At 41.0% G+C, this 22,669-nt stretch overlaps 2 protein-coding genes across 4 annotated transcripts in view; one reads left to right on the forward strand and one right to left on the reverse strand.

The window, feature by feature from the left end:
- The window catches only part of LOC138132086 (rhodopsin-like), a 42,927-nt gene extending 28,423 nt beyond the window's left edge, over nt 1–14,504 (reverse strand). Inside the window, exon 1 of the mRNA XM_069049452.1 lies at nt 14,396–14,504. The gene's annotated coding sequence lies outside the window, so the exon portion shown is untranslated. The remainder of the gene's footprint in view (nt 1–14,395) is intronic.
- Nucleotides 1–21,063, forward strand: part of Sulf1 (Extracellular sulfatase Sulf1) — a 36,935-nt gene extending 15,872 nt beyond the window's left edge. Inside the window, exons 3-12 of one of the 3 annotated variants that reach the window (XM_069049413.1) lie at nt 2,350–2,501; nt 4,290–4,459; nt 15,453–15,702; nt 17,709–17,944; nt 17,997–18,367; nt 18,421–18,668; nt 18,716–19,498; nt 19,545–20,163; nt 20,307–20,385; nt 20,483–21,063. In XM_069049413.1, coding sequence (XP_068905514.1) covers nt 2,350–2,501; nt 4,290–4,459; nt 15,453–15,702; nt 17,709–17,944; nt 17,997–18,367; nt 18,421–18,668; nt 18,716–19,498; nt 19,545–20,163; nt 20,307–20,385; nt 20,483–20,594 — 3,020 coding nt within the window. In that variant the 3' untranslated portion in view covers nt 20,595–21,063. The remainder of the gene's footprint in view (nt 1–2,349; nt 2,502–4,289; nt 4,460–15,452; nt 15,703–17,708; nt 17,945–17,996; nt 18,368–18,420; nt 18,669–18,715; nt 19,499–19,544; nt 20,164–20,306; nt 20,386–20,482) is intronic. The other 2 variants (XM_069049414.1, XM_069049415.1) reach the window with 2 other exon arrangements.
- The last annotated feature ends 1,606 nt before the right edge of the window (nt 21,064–22,669 follow it).

The raw sequence follows: 22,669 nt of genomic DNA on the forward strand, positions 1-22,669 counted from the left end.
GCTAGACAGCGTCAGGGCATTCTCCTAGATAGTTTCCCACCATTCAAACCTTGTGCAAATGAATTTTCCTTACCCTTTAGTTATACTAAGATATTGGCGCGACCTTGAAACACAACAAGAGAGAAAAAAAAGGCATTTGCACAAGGTTTGAATGGTGGGAAACGATCTAGGAGGACGCCCTGAGGCTGTCTAGCCACAAAAAACGCGAAAATTCCAGAAATGGTTAAAGTGAACAATTACCGTAAACTTTTTCGTTTTATACACGTGACTCTGTGATTTCTTTTTATTCCTCGAATTAAAACACAAGATGCGTGGTTTGTGATTTCAGTCCTGATCAAGCAGTTTTTAAAACCTTCCTGAAGTAACCGAATGGAATTTTTATTTTGATGACTTTTTGAACTGAGCATACGTAACAGTTTGTAAGTGTAAGTCATTTAGGTGGATTTATGTGAAGATCGGAGAGCTTAAAATTGATCCTTGCGGTACTCCTCCAATTACAGTCGGACACTCGCCGAGTTCGTTGGTTAAATACGACTTCCACGACTCTAACGAAATTCCTCGAACACCATAAAATTCTAATTTTTCTGAATTTATTGATACGAGACTGTCAAAGGCTGATGAGAGCGAGCTAAACATGCCGCAGGTTAACTGTTGATTGTTAAAAGCATCACGAATACATATTTTAAATTAAATTATTAATTTAAACTAAAAATTCTCATTAGCTGTCACTGCTTGTAGTTTGACAGCTGAGGCTATTTCACCAGAAAATTTTTTCGAATACTCTTTACATCTTACGTAATTTCTTGACGGCGTGTAGAACCTTCACGTAGACGCTACTTAGTTCCGTAAACTCAGCTGCGACTCGTGCTTATTTCCACGAGAAGCGCATTAGTGAAAAGCGAGGAAAAATTGGCGAGATTATAACTGAAAATTTTTGTTGTTTCATATGTCAGAAGCGAATCGCTCCTATCAGCATATTTAATTTTAATCAAGCTTTACCCAAGTTTTTACAAAAGCTGAGCATAAAAAAACAAAGTAAAACGAGGCGTTATTTAAAAATCATGCTAACTCAACAATCCCCTTTGTAATTACCGCTTTTAGATTAGTTTAAATGAAAAAATTGCCAGAAAACGTTACCGGTCTGTTTATTTTGTCTATGTCAACAGTGACACAAATTCCAAAAGACTGCAGTGTTTGCAGAACTGCACCGTTTCAACCGTTCCCGACCCGTCCGATCCCAGACTCATTTTTCCGACAATTATTTCCTCGCCGGTTACGAAGTTTCCTTCTAAATCGGGAACTTCAATTATCGCCAATCGGCCATATTTACCGTCGTCGTGGGCGTCTCGCGTTATTTCTGTCGTGTGTCGCAACGGAATTCATTCATGAGCTTCTAGGAGGATCGTTTCATGACCATAATGTATGCAAACGTAGGAGTTTTTCCTTAAAAACATTTAAGACTACGTTGGCGACCGTTTTGGTCCATTACGGCATCACGTGGGCACCGAATCCAGCCAATTTCGAGTGTTGCGCCCCGACCCGAAAACAATCACCACAAGAATTCTTCACGCTCCTGGTGCGTTTCCTGTCGTCCATGGAAATCGCTCGGAACGTCTTGCGGGCCACGTAATTGATGTAGCAGACGTGTGATTACATCGTGCGTGGGCGACGTGCCATCATCAAAGAACCCACGTGCCAGCCCAACACGTGCTACGGTTCTCGTTGTTGTTATTTAGATGAGACCATTGTTCTGGACGCGGTTTTTCGCCTGGTGGCGCGGTGATGCGCCATGGTACCCCGACATATCTTCGGCTGCTCTCGCTTTCCGATTGCGTTTTCCATTTCCGCCTCGATTTCTCCTTCGCGTCGCCGGCAACACACAGATTTGTTTTTGATGAGATGAAAGCACTCGCGTCTCTGATAAAAATCCATATTAATTAGATTTGAATTCATCGAGCGCCTCCTGTGCCACTTTCGTCCGGTGTTTAACAGTTAAGTGTCCACACCTCCACCAAAAACTAAAAATATTTCCTGATGCGACCATTAGACGAAACTGTTTAAGTCCATTTAAATCATTCAAGAGACGTTAGCCGACCCACTCATATTTCAGATTCCACAGCTAATAAATAATGCTCATGTATATCATTTTCGCAATTAGTATTCATAAATGCAATACATTAAACTACTGCACTACAGTACGTTCGTTCTAAGAATGGGGACAAATCGTGAAACACTTCTTGTTAAAAACCAGTGAAACTGTATGTACTGTCGATGCAGCGGGTCCAGGAGCAAACCTTGCGGTGTTCCCACATTCAAGCATCGACTGAATTTTTTTTCTTTGTGTTTCAGGATATTTCGGGAAGTACCTGAACAAATACAACGGGTCGTACGTCCCTCCAGGGTGGCGCGAATGGGGTGGGCTCATAATGAACTCCAAGTACTACAACTACTCCATAAACATGAACGGGAAGAAGATCAAGCACGGCTTCGATTATCACAAGGCGAGTTGTTTATTATTAATTATGATTATTACTTGTTAAGTGGTGTTACATGTCCTACAGCGCGATTTTTATTGGGCGGTGAGTCATCGGTAATTAATCATAGCGCAACAATTTGTTATATATTTGAAAAATCCCTTTTCGAATTTAATTACGGGCTTGATTGAAATTCCTTTCTAATTACGGACAGGTATTCGCGTTATAAGAATTTCGTAATACGGACGATCTAAATAAAGCGGTGCAAAGGCATGGCGGCGGTTTTGCAGCTTCCTGCCTACATCTCCATGCGGGGCTTTATCGAGAGATCAACGACGAAGCCAATTAATTTTTTTCTGCGCTTTTGTACCGGAAGAACGTTACGTTTCTGGAAAAAAATCCAGTTCTCGACGACCCACCCCAATTAATCGCCGACCGAGCCAAGAAATTCTTTTATCACAACGAAAATAAAACGGTCACAACTGCCACAAATAATTGTCTTTATTTCAATTGGACATGGGGAGCAAAAGTTGAGTCGTTGATTGATTCGCCCAGGTCACGTGTCTAATAAATTACACGACTGATTAACGAGACGAAATGTGACAGGCGTGCTTGTTCGCTTATTCTGTATTGTTTCATATGGTAATGTGTTAAAACCAGAAAATTGATTAAAATACGATTAACGCTCTAAATGTTGGTATATTATTATATTTGCATGTTTATATGTTAATGTCTATTGTTTTGATTTTTCCTAGAAGTACGTTTTTAGTTTTGAGGTTATGTTCGACGCTCCATTCGCCCCCTAGTGTTAGAGTCAGGACTTGTAGGTAGTAGTAGTAGGTTGTGGATTTGTTGTTAATGTAACTAACTTGGAAATAATTCTTTTGACACATTTTGACTCGTTACTTTGCGATTTGAGTTTTGACGTTTCGAAGTCGGCGGTACGAATTAATCAACGACTCGACTATTGTATCGCATTATGAACCAGTCAAAACAAAAAAATCAGAGTTCGTAGTTATTTATCTGCAGGTGTAAACTCCGAAAACCTTGAGGAAAATAGAGAGAATATGTCAAGGAAACTGGCGTTGTGAAAATTCAAATTTTAGATTAATTTTCATAATCCCGTATTAAATAAAACACTTGGTTTTTTATTTGTTAGAAGGTGTCGTGTCGGTTCTCGGTGTCTATTATTGTTCGGACAGCTTGTTCGACAACAATTCCAAATGTGAAAAATGTAAATTTGTTTCTACTTTGTTTGCGTAGTAAAATACGTCAACAAATAATTTACATGATGAGTTAAGAGATTCTTTAACGACGTTAACCGTAATTGGTTTGATCATCGTATCCTTAATAGATTTATAAATCAGTCTGTAAAATATTCCTTGTCGCGTTTTATTATTCTCTGGAAACCTGTAATCAATTATGTTGATTAATTAATCTAATTTGTGTGAACATTAGATATACAAAGAAAAAAACAACAGGATAAAAAAGTAAAAAGAACTGATAAAAACAACAATTTTTGACAAATGTCAACGTAAAGCGTGGAGTAATAGTTATTTGTACAACTAGTTATGAAAGTCATACTTTTTTAATTTAGTCTAAAAGGATTATGAAAAATTACAAAAAAAAGACAATCATCTCCAAGGAGATGGAATAAAATGATGCAAAAAAGTAGTGCTTTCACTACGATTCTCCGTCTAAAAAAGTGATACTTTCACTACGATTTTGCGTGTAAAAAGTGTCACTTTCATTACGATATGCAAAAAAATTATTTTACTGTTTCGCAGCAGCCCTAAACGTTTTCTTCGTTTGCAGGACTACTACCCCGACCTGATCGCCAACGACTCCATCGCCTTTTTGCGGCAGTCGAAGAAGAACAGCGCCCACAAACCTGTCATGCTGACGATGTCGTTCCCTGCGCCCCACGGCCCGGAAGACTCGGCTCCCCAATATTCCCACCTCTTCTTCAACGTCACCACGCACCAGTAAGTACACGTCCGGGGGCAGAACCGCCGCGTCCTTCAAACTCAACACCGGAATTTTTCTTCGGTGTCAATTACATCGACTGGGCCTCCGGATTTTCCACCTCGTCTGTGGGAGCTGCACCGGCGGCTGCATAAATCCGCATCGACGGTCTTTAAGCGGATTAATTTCGCGATTTACGACGGCACCGAACATAACCCCTAATTTATTTCTTATGCTTTCCCTTTATATTTACTTCTGATTGCCTCGTCGTAATTAGACGTGGGGATTGATTGCTGCACGGTTCTGGACCGAACACGAAGGGAAATAATTACTTACCGCCGCTTTAATTAATATCCTGTTTCCACTCGATCGCCGGGGATAAATCTGTTTCGTCATAAAACCGCGATGTGGTATGCGACATTTTTACTTGACACTTAGACGACGACGACGACGACGAGAAATGAAACGCACCGGTTTCGTTTCGTTGCACCGAATGAAAGGAGAGTCGGGATGGACATCCGCGCGCTAATGATAACGCTAGAAATAATAATATAAGGAAGTTAAGCAACGTCTGTTGTGGTCATCATTTGGACGGGTGGCCGGGGGAACACCGCCTTCCGTTGTATACAACGTGTAAAAAAAATTGCCGATTTGAAAAAAGTGGTACCTAAAAAATTGTTCATCGTGACGAGTTCTGTTACTGGTTAAAATTAATGTACTTATTTCTGTTACAAATTGTATACAGGGTGCATCTGAAATATGTGTGTTAATTTTAACCAGTGGAAGAACTCGCCAACTTAGGAAACTTTTCTCTGTATATGTACTTTTATGGCTAATTTATTCCAATTTTTAAATCAATTTGTAACGCTTTTTCGTAAAAAATTCAAGAGAAAATCACATTTTTTTGAACGCTCGATATCTTAAAATTGTGTCAAACTAGGCGAAAAGGATTTCGTTTTGAATCCAATCCGTTGCTAATTTTGGACCTCCGCTTCTGGCAACAAGGTAGTGTTTCTTGTGAGCAGCTCCATTTATGACGAAACTGGTTTACAGTTTTTTGCTTTCACTTATTCCGTATTTAATTACTGAATGCAATTTACGAAGAGTAAAAACTTGATGGTACCACTATTATTATTATTATATGAAGAGTGTATATTATATCATTTATTACATATTTGAATCAACACAGTGTATACATTCTAAGAGAATCACGAGGAATTAGAAAAAAGAAGTCATTTTAATCCCAAACTGGACAGATTGTCAGGGAATGTTTTGTCATTTTAAAAAACATGTGCGTGGTGTCCCAATATGGTGGTCGTTTTGAAAATAAAAACAATAATTCTCAGAAGAATCCAAAAGTTTCTCCACGACATGAATGAGTGGAGTAGCTAATTTGTTGCATTCTTACATTCCCGAATTAGTCCTCGTTGACTTGTCAAAAACATCGCGAAGTGTCAATCCCCGACATACTCCGTTGTAATAGCAATCCTGACGGATTATTATTTCACCGTCGGACAAAATGTCGGACGCTAAAATATGCCGATCCGAGTCGATAATCAATCACGTGACGTCCAATTACAGACTGGATGAGAAAATCCGCCGGGTACGTGCATTACGGCAAGTACGTTACATTAGCACGCTTTCGAATGGCAACGCAGCCTTGAAATCGTGATTTAATGTTGTTTTTTAGCATTTCTCAGTCGTTCTCGAAGGCCGAAGTCGATTAAAGTTCGGAAAAGCGACGTATCACCTCCAGGTGACAACGATTTTCGCGAATCTGACAGGAACACAAACGAATTTTTGCGTTGATGGGGGAAGGATCGCGGGAGGGAAATCGATAACGGTGTCAGGCAGGGATGGACACTCGGCTCGAGGCTGTTGCTTACTGTATAATTTGCGATTCAATTAACCCGTGGACCTGAAACTGTTTGGAAAAGTTGCAACGTGGTATTTTCCAAAATTAAATGAAGGCGTGTCAAAGATCCTTCGGTAGGTGCCACTTCCGATTGATAACTTTTCTTTACGTATTGCTACATACAGGGTGTTTCTGAAATAGGTGCATTAATTTTAACTGGTTATAGAACTCGTTAAAAGGAACAACTTTTCTATCTACCATTTTGCCGAAAAACGATGTTTAATTCCAAAAAAAAAATTGGAGATTTTTCATTAAAATAGCCCTACGCCACTAAATACTGCAATGGCTAATTGTGATCAGCGCAAATATGAAAAAAACATCCATTTTCATCAAGAAAACGTGTTTTAACGCTGAAATCGAAATTCAAATACATAAATCTACCGGTATAGCAAAAAATCCACTTCGTAAGAATCTGGTTGTTTCACGTTTTTAGGTAGCTTAGTTTTGGAGATATGAACGGTTTTAGCAAAATCTTTCCTAGTTTTTTAGCCATTACGCAACTCTTTTTCGCCAAAATTTCAGAGAGAAAAGTTGTTCCTTTTGATGAGTTCTATTACCAGTTAAAATTAATACACCTATTTCAGAAACACCCTGTATATTGTTTTTATTATTCTCGAGAACTTTTGATACAGTAAAATTTTTAATTACGCTATAACTTGAAAACAAATGAAAATCGGATAAAAACATATGAGATTTTTTACATTATTTTCACGTGTAAATACACTCATGTAGTTTCGACCGCTCCTCTCGACTCACCCTGTATATGTATTTTCTATCAAACAATGTTGGTACAGTTGGTATTTCTTGTAGTAGGTTTCACAACAGAATTTCTTTTATTTTTCCTTTGAAACTTGATGCGTGTAAGTGTAAGTTTTTGGTATTTTCATTTATCGCAAAGCACCATTTCCTCAATTACATCTTTGGATAGAGTGAAATATTTTTAAAAGACCATTAAAATACTTAGATATTTTTTATCAAACAGTTAGTTCTTTTGATATCTCTCGTAGTAAGTTTTAAAAACATTTTGGGATCTTCTTTCTCTTTATCTAGAAAATGTTTTGTTCATTTTGCAGTCTACACTCAAATGTCCCAAACTCGGTGTCGAATCCGTCGTGACATCTAAAAAATGTATGTATTTGATCGCCCTGTATGATCGCCTCTCGAACCGCCGACACTAAACCTCGAGTGGCTCATTAGAGCGCGATAAATTTTTTTTACTTTCGGTTTTAAAAGCGTCTCGACGCCGACTTTTACGACGTCTGATAGGGAACATCGCGTAGAAATTTATCGTCGTTACGTCGTAAAAGCACCACTCCGTTGTCTTTTTTCTGGCGCTCGGACAAATTTGAAATTCGAACGGTCATCCTTTTGACGAGGTCGGCGTTGAAGAAGAGGCGGCACACGAGAGAGGGTTGAAGGCCGACGGAACGTTGTAAATTGGATCGAAACTTTTAATGAAATTCCTAGTTTTACTTTTATAGAGCCGGTGCCGGGACGGTAACATGCAAAAGAAGATAAATAAACTTCCAGTTGGTGTGCGTCTATTAACGGACAAGATAAATATCGCGGGCAAGGCGACCGGTCGGATATCCGTGCGCCCCTCGACGGGGGCATGCTTTCAATGTTGTCCGTTAGGGGGCCCGGATGACGTGTAAAAATTCACGGAAATTTCATTCGGCATTCAGGCATCGTAAACGCACAACGGTCACACCGTTTCCACGCATTAATACTAGAATGTGAAAAATTTACAGCGGGACAGTGGCGTAGCGGACGTTTGGAAGGGGTAGATTTTGGTAATTGTAGTACTGTGCTGCCACTCAAGAAATACTTGGCAAGGTGTGTTGGGATAAAAGAAAAGCCAAAGAAGGGATTTCAACCAGTGGCGTGTCACGGTTAATTATTAATATACAGGATGTCTCAGCTAAGACTTTCGATCCTAATATCTCGGTTGTTTGCCAACGGATTTTTATGAAATTTAAAATGCAGATATTTTACTCGTAGACCGTGAAGGTTCAATTAGTAATAATAAAAATACCTCAAGTTAAAAAATGTAATTTTAACACATGTTTCCTTTATCGAAAATTATGCGCGATTATTATTAGATTGTTAAACATTAAAAAATAGGGGTCTACACAAACAATTAAGTAAATCACTTGTCTGATTCATCGAAAAGATTAGATTTTGTCGTTAAAAATTTAATGTAAAATTTGAAGGTATTTGAGCAGTTACCTTTTGAAACAATTGATGATTAATTGCCAAGCAACATTTTGTACACCCTTTAAAGTCTGTCAAAATTGGGCGCGTTTTATTAGAAACGTCAAATTGTGAAAATTTATTGAAAATACTCTAAAAATAGAATAACTTTGTAAGTGTTTGTAAGGTTAGCAAGATAAATGTCAAATATGTCACCTGCGCTTCTGCGAAAAGGGATGACCAAAATTCTGCAAAATTGCGCTTTTGTTTCATACGCGTCTACGTTTTTGTATTTGCAGCCACGTTTAACACAGTTTTTTGCTTTTTTCTTGCAAACCAGACGTCTTTCAAGGACGAGTTTTTCCCTACAGCATTTTTTATTGACGATCAATTTTTTATGTAAATCTTAATTGATTCAACATTTTAAAAAGGCATGTTTAAAATTGCGTTTTTAAGACTTGGGTGATTGCATTAATGGGAGTTTATTCTTCACCGTCTAAAATATCTGCATTTTAAATTTCACAAAAATCCGCTGGAAAATGACTGAGTTATTAGGCTCGAAATCTTAGCTGAGACACTCTGTATATATTATTATTTTTACTGTTATTATCACATTATTCGTACTAGTAATAAGATGTAAATATTCTTTTGCAAAAGGACGACACTTTGGCTGTGAACGACATGTACGGGTGTTCCCCAAGACAGCGGTTTGGGACCGGTGTTGTTCAAGGTCTATACATTTGACATACATATCTTCCATAGCTGACAATTTGTTGGCGACGTACGCAAATATGTAATATGCTGTGTATTCACAGCACAAGACTGTAGTCTACAAAACTACAAAAAACAAATGACACGATATGTAATAAAAAATTGAAAATTTTGTCATATCCCGACGAGAGATTCTCCAAGAAAGATTTTGTAAGGCGTTTTTTAACACCATCAAAGTTGTGCAAATTTTTCGAAAAATATTTGGAGCCAGAGGACCCGTTTCTCTACGCCACTGCAGACAAAAGTATGTCTTAAAAGAAGTATTAGAGTCGGACGTTTGTATCCGACGGTGCTAAATTTACATTAATTACCTCCAAGTCTACATTTAAACGCATAAAACTTGTTTTCGAGAACTTAAAAAACAAATAATTTGAACATGCCAGCTAGTTATCATGTTCATATTATTTAACATATTCTTACATTTATGAACCAGTTTGCCTTTGTCTTTGTCGGATGCTAACACCGAGAGATTATCTACATACATAGTAGATACGATTAAAATACAATCTGCCATTTCCATTAAAGAGCGCCGGACCCACGACGCACTCTTCGATCCCCAACATTATCACATTTTTTGTTTTTGCATTTACAAAAAAGATTTGTTCAAACAATTCTCGAAATAATATTAATGATAATAATCTACAATTACTTCTATCTTGTGCAACTCTGCAGCATTCAGTGTCAAGGTTGATAACTTCGGTGGAATTTTACGTAACGGTTGCATCTTAATCCTGAATTTTGCATCAGGTTATTCAATCGTTGCGGATCCGACACGACTTTTTCTCAAAGATTCCTTCTTATTGTTGCGAGATCGACTCCTCATCATCACTCTCTGACCAACTCTGACCAACATAAATAACTGATAACCAACGATCTGAATCCTCGATTGCAACCTTGACTTCATGCATGAGTGACAAAAAATCACGCCACATCTGCACAATCGGTTCTGTGCTGATTGTTGCAAAAATCGCAGCAGAGTTATCGACCGATTTTGTCACCGAAACGGGTGCTCGTCTTCAAGTTGTTGACCGGAGCGATCTATATTTCAACAGGATGATGCGCGCCCCTGCACGGCGATGCACGTCGCATGAGAGTTTCAATATCGTCGAACAAAGCGCGTCGTTTTCAGGTTAAGATGACGTCCTCGTCCCCGTCGTGAAAACTTGCCATCTCAGCGCCGCCCCTTCTCCCCATAAAAGTTCATTGCGCTTTTGTGCACCTACGATAATTTTCCCGGCGCGTTTCCTCGCGCCGCTCTTAGTCCCTCCACCGAAAAGAAAACGGTCGGCCGCCTCCATCTCGGACACTGATCTACATATCCGGTCGGCGGCAAGAAATTTCAGCGCAGGTATATTTCAGTGATTGCATAATTTATGCGATCCCGGCGTCTCCGGCAGCCGCATACGTCACGAATGAAAACTTTATGAAGGCGAGAGTGCTATCCGGCGTTGCGCTCTTCCGACCATTTACCGCAGGTCAATACGACTAAACATCAACGTCAGCCGCATTCATGTGTGGGGCTGGAATGATACGGGGTGTTTGCGAAAAGAGCGTCGACGGTGGCGCCCCTGTTGGATGTCATCGGACATGCACGTTTCCCATAGCGCGTCCGTTTTAAAAGTGGGGATGAGTTGGATGCTTCGACGGCTATCGACAATCGACGAAACTGCAGCTGCACTAGTCTTGTTATATCACATTTTCTTCTTCTTTCTTCTTGCTAGTAGGCGAGTTGCCTTCGATTCTTAACCTGTCGTCATACTACCTCTTTCTTGGTTTTCCTTTATCTTCTTCCGTTGATGACTTTTCTCTTGCAATTTTTACCACTCTGTTGTCTGTCATTCAATAGGAAAGTCGCTTCAGCGAAGTATGATATTAAAATAACCAAGACCAAAGTTCTTATTTGGTAGTGGGTCTAGAGAAACATTTATTTTCTGTCTATACAGGGTGTTTCAAAAATGGCAAATTCCGAATTCAGAGCGTGGTTGGGAAGGACCCAGTGGAGCTCGTAAATACTTTGAAAAAAAAATTCGCTCTTGAATAAGATATAAGCACTTTAATTTTGTTCAATTCATAGCAGCCTCCATATCCACAGTAACGAAATACTATTCCAGCTACGTTGCCGTTCCATTTTTAAGAAAAATTACACAATTTAAGATTTTTTTTACTTCAAAGTAAAGCTGTTCTTCAAAAAATTGTTTGACGTTGTTATTTTCCACAATAATCTACACCATAAATAACAATAAACACTGAACTTTTCAGCCTGTATTTTAAGAAAACGCAGGATCTTTGTGGGGGGAGCCCCGATTTTTTTTTTATTTCTATATTTGGACTACTGAAGTGATCCCCTACAACGCTCTGAATTCGGAATTCGCGATTTGTGAGACACACTGTATATATTTTTTTCATTGTCCAGTATTCCGTGTTCACATTATGACATAACCAGTGGATAATTTTGAAACAGCGTATCTTCTTAAAAAAATAAAAAGGCAATATTTATATGTATATATTCCTTGGGCACTTATAACGAAAAAACTACTGAGAGTATTTTAATGGCGTTTTCACCAAGAGTTAGGGTGTTTCTTCAACTTCAGTTTTGGTAACAATCATTCCACGATCTTCCAAGAGTAGCAACGAGAAAGATTTTTTTTGAGGGTGTTGTATTTGATGACAGCCTCGTAATCTCAATTAAATTTTCCTCCAGACATGTTCTACGTCGCAATTTATTTACCTGGCATTATTTTTAATCTTTATAATTAATTAATAATAGCGGTAGCTCTGGCTCGGTCCAGGTAAATTTATATCTGCTCTGAATATTTATGAAAATACTCCATTTTTTTTACCTTTAGTAGGTATTCAGCGAAATCCAGCCAAGCCACAAGCTTGTTATAATCAAATTAACTAAGAAAAATAAATACTTGGGAGCATTTTTTTATATGAGGTGTTCTATAGATATACAGGGTCATCATAAATGATTGTATGTACCATCGTAGTAGGCGTTGGTGGCTTAGTTGAATGTGCCGCAAGCTTGATAACATGAGTGAACCTAGTATCGCCGATAGGTGGCGGTAGTGGAAATCTGTCTACTAGTTTGTCTAACGTTGCGAACCTGGCGGCACATCCAAAATTTGTGTGGGTTTTCAACGCCAACTACGATGGTACAATCATTTATAATGATCCTGTACATAATACACCGTTTCCTATACTCTGTTCGTTTTCAAAGTGGGGGACAAGATTTAAAAGTTACCAGTTGTGACAATTGTCGTTGAATTGATCAGTCCCAAACCCTGTCGATGATTTCTGAATGATATTTTATTGATAGAGAAATGTTGTGGGACCAGTCATCGAATTGATGACGGTTTTCGCATTTTTCATGAATGAATTGTCGTGTTAAATAGTTGTTGAAATAGTTTCGTCTGGATTATTTATCTCCAAAGCAATACATTGTCGTGAAGTAGATTCCACAAGGTATACTCTGTTTGCTTTAGAAATGGGGATGTCATAAAACTTGTTTACAGTTGTTGATGAATTGGTGAAAATAAAACTTCTATTTTAGTGTTCGTTAATCTCGAACGATTGGAATAAAAATATTAATGTCAGTAACTAAATCAACAAATATTTTTTCTTGGAACAGTAAAGAAGTTGATGTACAGAATATCAAAACAAAATCAATACTCTAGACATGATTTTCTGTATTTTTGTCCATATACTTTTCTCTTTTTTTATCTTACAAAAGTATTAAATAATCAATTTTTGTATTTGGCAGATTTGAAAATTCAAAAAAAAAAATCTTTACAAAAAATGGATGAATGTTTTAGTGAATGAAAGAATGAATGAATGCACGCAGACAGACAGGCAGACAAACAGAGAGGGAGAGAGAGAGAGACAGAGAAACAAACATTCCAAGCGATGCTTTTGGAGAAGTTATTGTTACCTAACAAAAAAAAAAGAATTAATGAATGGTTTACTGAATGAAGGAATGAATTAATGAATATGCTCAGATAGGCAAACAAACACGCAGACAGACAGAGAAACCTTCCAAATGGTGCTTCTTTGGAAAAGTTATCGTGAACAAAAAAATTGATGAATTAATTAATGTTTTATAGAATAAAGGGTTGAATGAATTCATGAAAGCGCGCAGAGAGACGGACAAACAATCCAAGCGGTACTTTTTCCAGAAGTTATCGTGAATGAAAATATTAATGAATCAATGAATGTTTTAATAAATTAATCAAAGAATGCTTTACTGAATGAAGGAATTAATTAATGCGCACAGAGAGGTAAACAGACAGACAAACATTCCAACATTTTGAAAACTTATAAACACAAAATGGTAATATTCTTTTGACATCTTTTTCAACCTCAAGATACCGACGAAAAGTAAAATCACGTTAGCCTTACAAAGAATTGTCAACAGTAACCTCGGAAGAGTCGAGAATGCTGTGACCAAAACAGTAAATTGCATCACCTGCGAGAATACTTAAAGCACCAATTGTATTGTAATTCTTCCAAGTTCGGCCTCTACTGCACATACTTTTCCATATACGACCATTTCTAACCCATCATATCCTTCACATTTTAAAAAAATTCAAATATACGGAGCAAGACCCAGACCCCGAATTTTCTCCAACACATCAAACATGTGCATTTACTGCATTTATATATTTGCCTGACGCACTTTCTCCCAACTGTGTCAAATTCCAGCACCGAAACGCCCAAGCCAGTATGCCACCTGAATTTTTCTTCGGAGGGATCCGATCTGGTCTCCTCCTTGTTCCCCCAAAGAACAACCGAAAAAAATCGACCTTTGTGACGCGATCTTGATCCGTTGTGCAAATTTATGCAATCGCGGACTGCATACTGTAATAAATAATTTTGGCTTTTTGCCTAGAACCGGCTCGACACGAAGCGCTCCGCCGCTACCGGCCAGATTAAAACGCTCCGGGAAGGAATTGATTATTCCTTAATGGCAGGACGAAACGTTATTTTGCGTTTTGTCTGAATTATCCGTGAACGCCCATCGTATTTCGGTCCAAGGTGAAGCGGCCGCGGTAATTACGCCGGAGCAAAAAGTGCTAACCTTTGAGAGGTGACCTACTCAGGTGCAGCCCGCACCGACGGCGATGTGGCAGGACAAAGGAGAGGAAAATCGGCGACGGATCTTGATGTCTTTTTAATTGGTTCGGCGCGAGGTCCTCGACCGTCCCGGACTCAGGAAATTCGCAAGACTGAAAAAGAAAAACATTCAAACGAGGAATAAGACGACAAATCTTCGAACAAGAAAAAAATTATGACCGGGACAACATATTTTTGGACCGCTCGCTTCTGTTAGTTTGTCTGAAATTATTTATTTTCCGCCTTCATAGGTTCCGACTGAACGGTGTGGGCGTGCGGTAACATAAATAATAAAAAATACGTTTTTAAACGAGTTATTAGAATCACATTAATCTCACCTTACAAAACAAAAAAAGATTGATTGAAGATATCGTGTGGCAATTTTTTGACAAATAAAAGCCGAGGCCAAAACGAATACTGATTTCTTGGTTCAACAGCTGAAAGCGCGTCCTCACATGACAAGAGTACCCAACAGACCTGCCCATTATTGCTGCTCTTCCTATTTTGAATATTTATGCGCCCGCACGCAATTCACATTCTTTCAGAACTCAATAAAACCTGTTAACAGTTTCTAAGTGTTACGACTTGAACGGAAATCTACAATAATCTGTATTTTATTGGTAATGTTGTGGTTGTCGACAGATAACACAAACCCGTCTCAAATTTAAAGTGAACATTACCGTACCGAGCGACATTGATGATTAATACTTGGCGCTCTGAAAACCCTATCAAAACGCAAAAGACAAACTAATCTAACTAGACAAATTAACGTCGCGGTCTGTAAAGTACTCTAATTATGCCATATGATTTATTCCGGTGCTACCAAGCCCCAGCCGACATGTGAGATGCTAATAAATCCTCTTATAGCTACTTTACAGCCTTTGAGTGCACCTTTCGACAAGAAACAAACATCCAAACCAGCTTAGACTATCACAACTTGCTTAATTACTCGCGTATTTGTTAGCACAACTCCCGCGCAGGAGGTGCAGTCCCTGCTCCGCTTAATTGACGATTTTTTGCAGCACCCCGTCCTACGACTACGCCCCCAACCCGGACAAACAGTGGATTCTCCAGGTGACGAAGAAGATGCAGCCGATCCACAAGCAATTCACCGACCTCTTGATGACCAAACGCCTCCAGACCCTCCAGTCGGTGGACGCCGCCGTCCAACTGGTCGTCGAAGAACTGGAAGCCCTCGGCGAACTGGACAACACCTACATAATCTACACCTCGGACCACGGATACCACCTCGGCCAGTTCGGTCTGATCAAGGTACAGGCTGAGGACGACTTCCGATTCCACGGCGGTCGCGGCGAGCGTCGTGGAATCGGGAGAAACGTGGAGCTTTGCTGATGCGTGGACGCCGAGCGGGCCGCACGAGTGTTTGATGCGCTTTTCTGCTCTTTCGTTCCGTCTGGGCCTGCTGCTATTCTGGGCGCTCGCGATTGCGGAGGCTATTTCAGATTCTGCACGGAAAAATCTGATGGTGCTCGATTCTTGTAGACACTTGCAAAGAATTTTCAAAGTGGAAGTGGTTATGTAAAAAATCTGTCGCTAGAGACACGAGTTTCTAATCGATTTTTTTTACAAAAGATCACCTGGTATATATTAATATTCTTCTGATTTGGTTAAGGGTTATTAAATCAGCTGTCAGTGTCAAAACTTTGTAAAAGACCTAAAACCTGTACTTTCCGACCAACTGGAAAACAATTTCCCCCACGTCAAAATTAAGGTTATGTCTGTCAGTCTGTCTACCGTAATTGAAATGTCGAATGTAGTCAGTGTTAAGGGTTTCAATGAAATGTAGGTACATACTTGTATTTAAAGAGTACTTTGTACTTTCTTTTAGGTACCTACATTGAAGTGGACTTTGGAACACAACGATTTTTTGTAGTGAAACACAGTTGCAGTTTAAACAATGAAGAAAACATAAATTTTTTCGGAGTTGAATACATTCTGTCGTTTTAAAGCCATCACATATGATTGCAGACGTCCAACGTATCTATTTGAGAAAAGTATTTACGGAAATAAATAAGGAATTTGGAAAATAGGTATTTAATACGATACATTGAATTTATATGTTTGAAGCTTTCTCACAAATCGCCTTTTTACTCAATTCAGGGTTGTCACCTTTCAATTCTTCGCAGTACCGAATCAGGGCCATTTTTTCACTCTCTGTGCACTACGAAGGCACCTTTTCAAATTTTGTGCGTTAATTTTTCAACGCAAATGACAGTTATGCGCAATGACAGCGCCGATGACCTTGCACGGCTCGACGTTGCCAACCTATATTGTGAAATGCACTTTCAATTGCTCACACCAACTTGACAACACTTTGACAGCTGATTTAAAAAAAATGGACTGTACAATACATAACGTAACTACATAAATATATTGTCCTAAAGGTCAGGTGATGTGATTACTTGGTTGCCTAAAAACCAGGCGTTGACTATTATACCAAATCAAATCATTTCCCAAAAATCCCAAAAACGAATTAAATGGTCTAAATGTGGTCCACGTCAATCTGTGACTTTTTTGTGGGCCGTTGGTCGTTGATGGGTCAAGGAATCGATACCAACAGACGAGTCATGTTGCACATCTGGTTAACCGCAGACGAGCCACTTGCGAAAACGTACTGGTGAATCACATTTGTCACTTTCGTAATCCATAAATAAATACGGCGGGTTTTATTTGACAGGTCCGTTAATAAAACCGCAAAGACAACAGTCGACGTACGTCCCGGAATCGGACGTACGTCACGATTTTCCCGCGAATGATCTCGTGTTGATTTAACATAAATTACGGGCGAATTTAGACGCACGGAAACGCCAACATTAAAATAATAAGTAAACATGATGTTACGGTCTTCTGCAAAACCTTGTCTCACGTAATATCCAAGTATGCGCAATTACGTATGCAAACATCTACATAAATCCAATTTAACGTCTAGGTGAATGCGAAATGTTACATTTATTGCTGCTAGTTGGTGAGTTATGTCGAGAGGAGGTCCCGTGGGAAATTTTATGATTAGACGTCGGGAAGAGACTCCACGACGAACGAGTTCGACAGATGGCGCCATTAACATTATCTTACTGAACCAATCGGATCGCTCTCATTAGTTAAAACTTGCTCTGCGAGCTTTACGACTTTTTGAGTCATCAAAGAAAACAACCAGAAGCAGATTTGTGTTTAATTTTTTTTTTGCTGATTCGTGCTGCCCGTTCCGTTCTTCCCCTACCTGGAGCACCCTTTAAAACTTGTTCGTTATTATTTTCAAGGGCAAAAGTTTTCCGTTTGAATTTGATGTCCGAATACCATTTTTAGTCCGCGGTCCAGGTGTCGAACCTGGCACCGTAGTCGACGATATAGTACTTAACATAGATCTCGCTCCGACTTTCTTGGACATCGCCGGAGTAGAAGCCCCTCCGCACATGGACGGCCGATCCGTCCTGCCCCTCTTCCTCAATTCAAAAAGGAAAAGGCTTCGCTGGCCCGACACCTTCCTGATCGAAAGGTAACGATCGTCGGTTTGTGTCTTTCGCTTTGGTCATTTCTTCCGGTTTCAGCTCTGGCCGTCGAGAGACACCCTATCTCGACGCCAAGGCAAGAACCAGAACCCCGTCGAGACGAAACGTCACCACCGAGACTCCCTTCTCCACGATCGCCCCGGGAGACTACTCGATGGCCACCTCCCCCAAACACGCGGAAACCACGACCGCCGCCACCACGACCACGCGCAAGGTCTACGAATCAGGTGAGGATCTGACGCTCGACTCGTTCGCCGACGAAGAAGACGACGACCTAGACGACGACGACGACGACGAAGTCGATGCCGACGATGACGAGATCGACGGGGGATACGACGACGGTGACGACGAAATTTACGGTTACAGTAACGAGGCGAACGTTACCAGTAAGAACTTAATCAGGGGTGAGGGTACTAACCGGACCGGCGGAGATGACGCCCCAACTGACGACGTTCGTTTGCAGACAACGACATGGCGGTGGAGACGAGGAATTTCCCCGCGAACAAACTGGAGAGGCTGAGCGTGGAGTGCGCCCTCGACGAGATGAAACCCCCGTGCAGGATGAACCAGAAGTGGTACTGCGTCAACGACAACGGCCGCTGGAGGAAGCACAAGTGCAAATCCGCCGTGCACGTGCCCTTCAACACCAACAAATCCTTCAGGAAGTGCGCTTGCTTCACGGAGGCGGGTCTGGTCTACAGGAAGATACCGGTACGTCAATTGAAACTAGCGATTTTCGGTCTGAAGACCTTTTGCAGATGAGGAACATCACCCGACGTCACACTCGCTTCGACCGCATCAAGCGCGCGCCCCTCAGGTTAAAACGCGACGCCCTCGATCATGTGGAGACCGCCATGAAAGACGTCCAAGGCAAACTGACCGACCTGAAGAACGCCAACGCCTCCCTGATCGAGCCCAACCTGGCCACGAACACCATCTCCGAAGGCGGCGCCGGATGCGTCATCATCAACCAGGGCCGGGTTAACTGCTCGACGGTGATCTACCAGGACCGCAAGAGTTGGCGCCAGTCGCGCCACATGATCGACAACGAGATCTACCAGTTGAAGCAGAAACTGGAGAAACTGAAAGAGATCAGGAGACATCTCAAACACACCAAGCCCATTTCGGGACAAGCGGACGAAGACGAAGACGCGCAAAGGAACAAAACGTTGAGGTTGGAGTCGCCGGAAGTGAACGAGTTGAGCGTGCCGCTGGAACAAGAATACGGATTGTCGACGGAGCAGTACCATCCTAACACCACGAAGACGAAGAGGAAGCGCAAGAGGCCGCACGATGCTGAACCCCAGAAACCGCTCAAGAGGCCTAGGGTTCGGGCCGAAGGAGAGACCACGGAAGGGGGCGCCAGGGTGGAACTGACCACGAGTGGTCCCTATTTTGGGCACAGCAACCCCCACAGACACCACAAGTACTTCGGTACCACTAGAGACGAGGTTTTTTCTACGGTGGTGCCCCCGTCGGTTCGCAGGAGAACCACGACTCCCTCCACCACCACTACTCCAACAACCACCACCACTCCCAAGGTAAACGGCAACTCTCATCGACCTTTTCACAATTTTGTTTTTTCAGCCTCGCAGTTCAGAAGACGTCCTCCCTTACCACAACGTCAAATACAACGACTATTGTCACTGCGAGCCCGAAGCCCCCCCGAAGTCCACCGACCGCGACCGCTTCAAGGACGCCAAGCGCAAGCTGAAGGAGGACAAGCTTAGACGCAAGCTGCGCAAACAGCGCAAGAAGGACCAACTGGAAAAGGAGTGCGCTTCCGAACGCATGAACTGCTTCCATCACGACAAGGAGCACTGGAAGACGGCGCCGATGTGGACCGAGGGCCCCTTCTGCTTCTGCATGAACGCCAACAACAACACCTACTCCTGCGTGCGGACCATCAACTCAACGCACAACTTCCTCTACTGCGAGTTCACCACGGGCCTGGTCACCTTCTACAACCTGCGGATAGACCCGTTCGAGTTGCAGAACCGCATCGACCAGCTCAAGCCCGAGGAGAAGTCGCACCTCCACGACCAGCTGCGGCATCTGATGGGATGCAAGGGCCGCTCGTGCACGGTCAACCACAGCACCCACCACCACCCCTCGTCGAAGGTGCGGGCGAACGCGCTGCCCCTGCACGCCGCCGCTTCGCAGCATCGCTACAAGAAGCGGAAAATGGTAGACGAGTTCGGAAACGGTGAGTGACACGAGCGGAGAGATGAGCGCGACCTCGCATCAGGAGCCCGTGGGGGCGCCGGTGCGGGGTCGTGAGCACCGCGTAACTAATAAACGATTACTAACGAGTGGGGTGTTTTTGTCCACGAACAATGCCGTTGGCAGGGGGCAGACTGCTTCCGCTGACTCAGTCTGAGTTCCCTCCGAGGCTGGAGTACAGTCATGCCTCCAAAACGCACAATAAGTGAGTAACAAATACCAATTCCGCTGCAGATGCATGCGAGCTTGATGCGTTTCGGGTCGTTGAGGTTCGAGACGTTGACATCGAGTTTTTGTTGTAGGACGTGGCGCCGCCGGAACCCTTGGAAGTACGCCTGGCGTCCGAATAAGTACGAGAGAGCGCGCCAGAAACAGTACGGCTATGATGGGGATTTTAAGAGAAGCTGGCATTAGGAGGAGGCGAAGGAAGACGTGAACAGTACCAAGATTACCCGACTGAATAAAAATTTATCATTTAATGATGCATTTATTGTGATCTCTAATTTATGATTTTCGTTTTTAAACTGAACTAGCGAGTAGTAGGAACGGAAGCTTATGCTTTATATGTAATTGTGTAAATTATATAGTAAGATAATGTTAGGGTACCTGCAATACTTCCACTAAACGAGACTAGCAATATTCCTCTCTGTTTTCTATAAAAAATAAATCATCTAAATTACGATACGAAAGGGCAATAAGTTATTTTTGTAACATGTCACCTTTTGTTGCTCTCGACTTGTATTTCTGTATAACTGTCTAGTCCAAGTCATTTTGTATATAATTCTTATATTGTTATAACCTGCTTGGTACAATTATTTTTATTCCAAACAACACATGTTCGTAACAAGGAGGTCGAATAAAACATAATATCAACTTGAAATAATTATTCCTGTCACAAATTAAGAATTAATTCGAAATCGCCATCTCTATCCTCAAAAATGTTATCAAAACTATCATTTACATTTTTTGCACTCAGCTGTTGCACACACCCGTTTGTCCCTTCGTCTCTAAAAGTGTCTGAACAATCAACCAGATCTGTTGCATCACTCGATGCAACTTCTTCTGAACAATTCTGAATGAATTCAGCCCATTTGCTTTTTTTATTTTTACTGTCAGAAACATTGAACTGATTTGTTAAACCTGTTTTGTCAAATGCTTCATCGTCCTCTGGCCGATTTGCAACACTTTCGGACCATTTACTATTATTTCCGCTGCAAGGAAGGGTCATTTGTCGTGGCTGGGAGGCGACACGGTAATCGTCAACGTTCTTTGATTCAGAGCAACATTGAGTTAGTCTTTGTTCATTAAGTGATTGCACCAAAACTCTACACTCTTTCCCGGTCTCTCTACTGTGAATCTAAAATACTGTGCTTGTTAAAAAACTCGTTTATGTAGATATAGGTATTTATACCTTTTTTGTTGATTGTTTTTCACCGCACATCTTGCAACTCCATTTCGTCACTTTTTTCACCATATTCACCTATCAATTTACGGGTTGAAAACGTCTTTAAGTGATTAAAACGAAAAACAGGGACTTACCTGAAAGGTTTCGCAGCTGAAACACTGTAAAACTTGAAATTCTTGCGGCATTTTTAAAGTTGGAGTAGTTTAGAATTGTTTGACCTACGCCAGTGTCGCCAACCTAAAATAATGTCATTGTCAAAACGATACTTAAATATTTTGGCAAGCTGAAAAGATAAAATCTATAATATAACAGGGCTTAAGGTCGCGAAATTGATGATATTTGTGCGAAAATACTCTTAAATTGAGTAGTTAGTAGGGTTTAACTATACACAATGTGGATACATTATTTTAGGCTAGTAGGCTTAGCGTTTAATTCTACAGGTTGGTATCGCTGGTAAAATATTTGTTATTTGTGCAAAGTGAACTAGAGGTGGTACGAATCAGTATTTTTCGATAATAGGTATGCTGGGAACTGTTCCTGACTCGTACCTATTCCAAATACCTGTTACAAAATACTTGTTACCGCCACACACAGTATTAGTTATTGGTCCTGCTCTTGACACTGTCCAGAACTCCAGATAGGCTCCAGATCAATATATATCTTTAGTCTGTGATCAGTGTCAAACAGGTTTGGCGGTTAGGGGTAGTGTTCCACCAACTACGGATGCACAGAATCGATTCGGTTATGACAGAAACGATTATTGTTGGGAGAAAAAAAAATCGATTTCTATTCTCAATTTCAATTTCTATTTTCCATTCACAACCCTAACAAACAACATATTTAATCATTTAAATTAAGAAACAAAACAATTTAAGTGTGCGTGAAAATGCGTGTAAGTAGGTACTACATGATCAATCCTTTCAGGCACGAGCAAAGGAACAGTAGACTGAGGAGAGCAGTAACAAATAATAATAACAACTTAACAAGTAACAAGTATCCGCATTTGGTATAGGTACGAGCAGAGATGTACGAGTACGAGTCTGCGCGAAGCTTGTGCTAACCAGTATTGTAGGTACCTGTTATC

The sequence above is a fragment of the Tenebrio molitor genome, chromosome 5 (assembly GCF_963966145.1).
Source record: "Tenebrio molitor chromosome 5, icTenMoli1.1, whole genome shotgun sequence".
NCBI classification, from domain to species: Eukaryota; Metazoa; Arthropoda; class Insecta; order Coleoptera; family Tenebrionidae; genus Tenebrio; species Tenebrio molitor.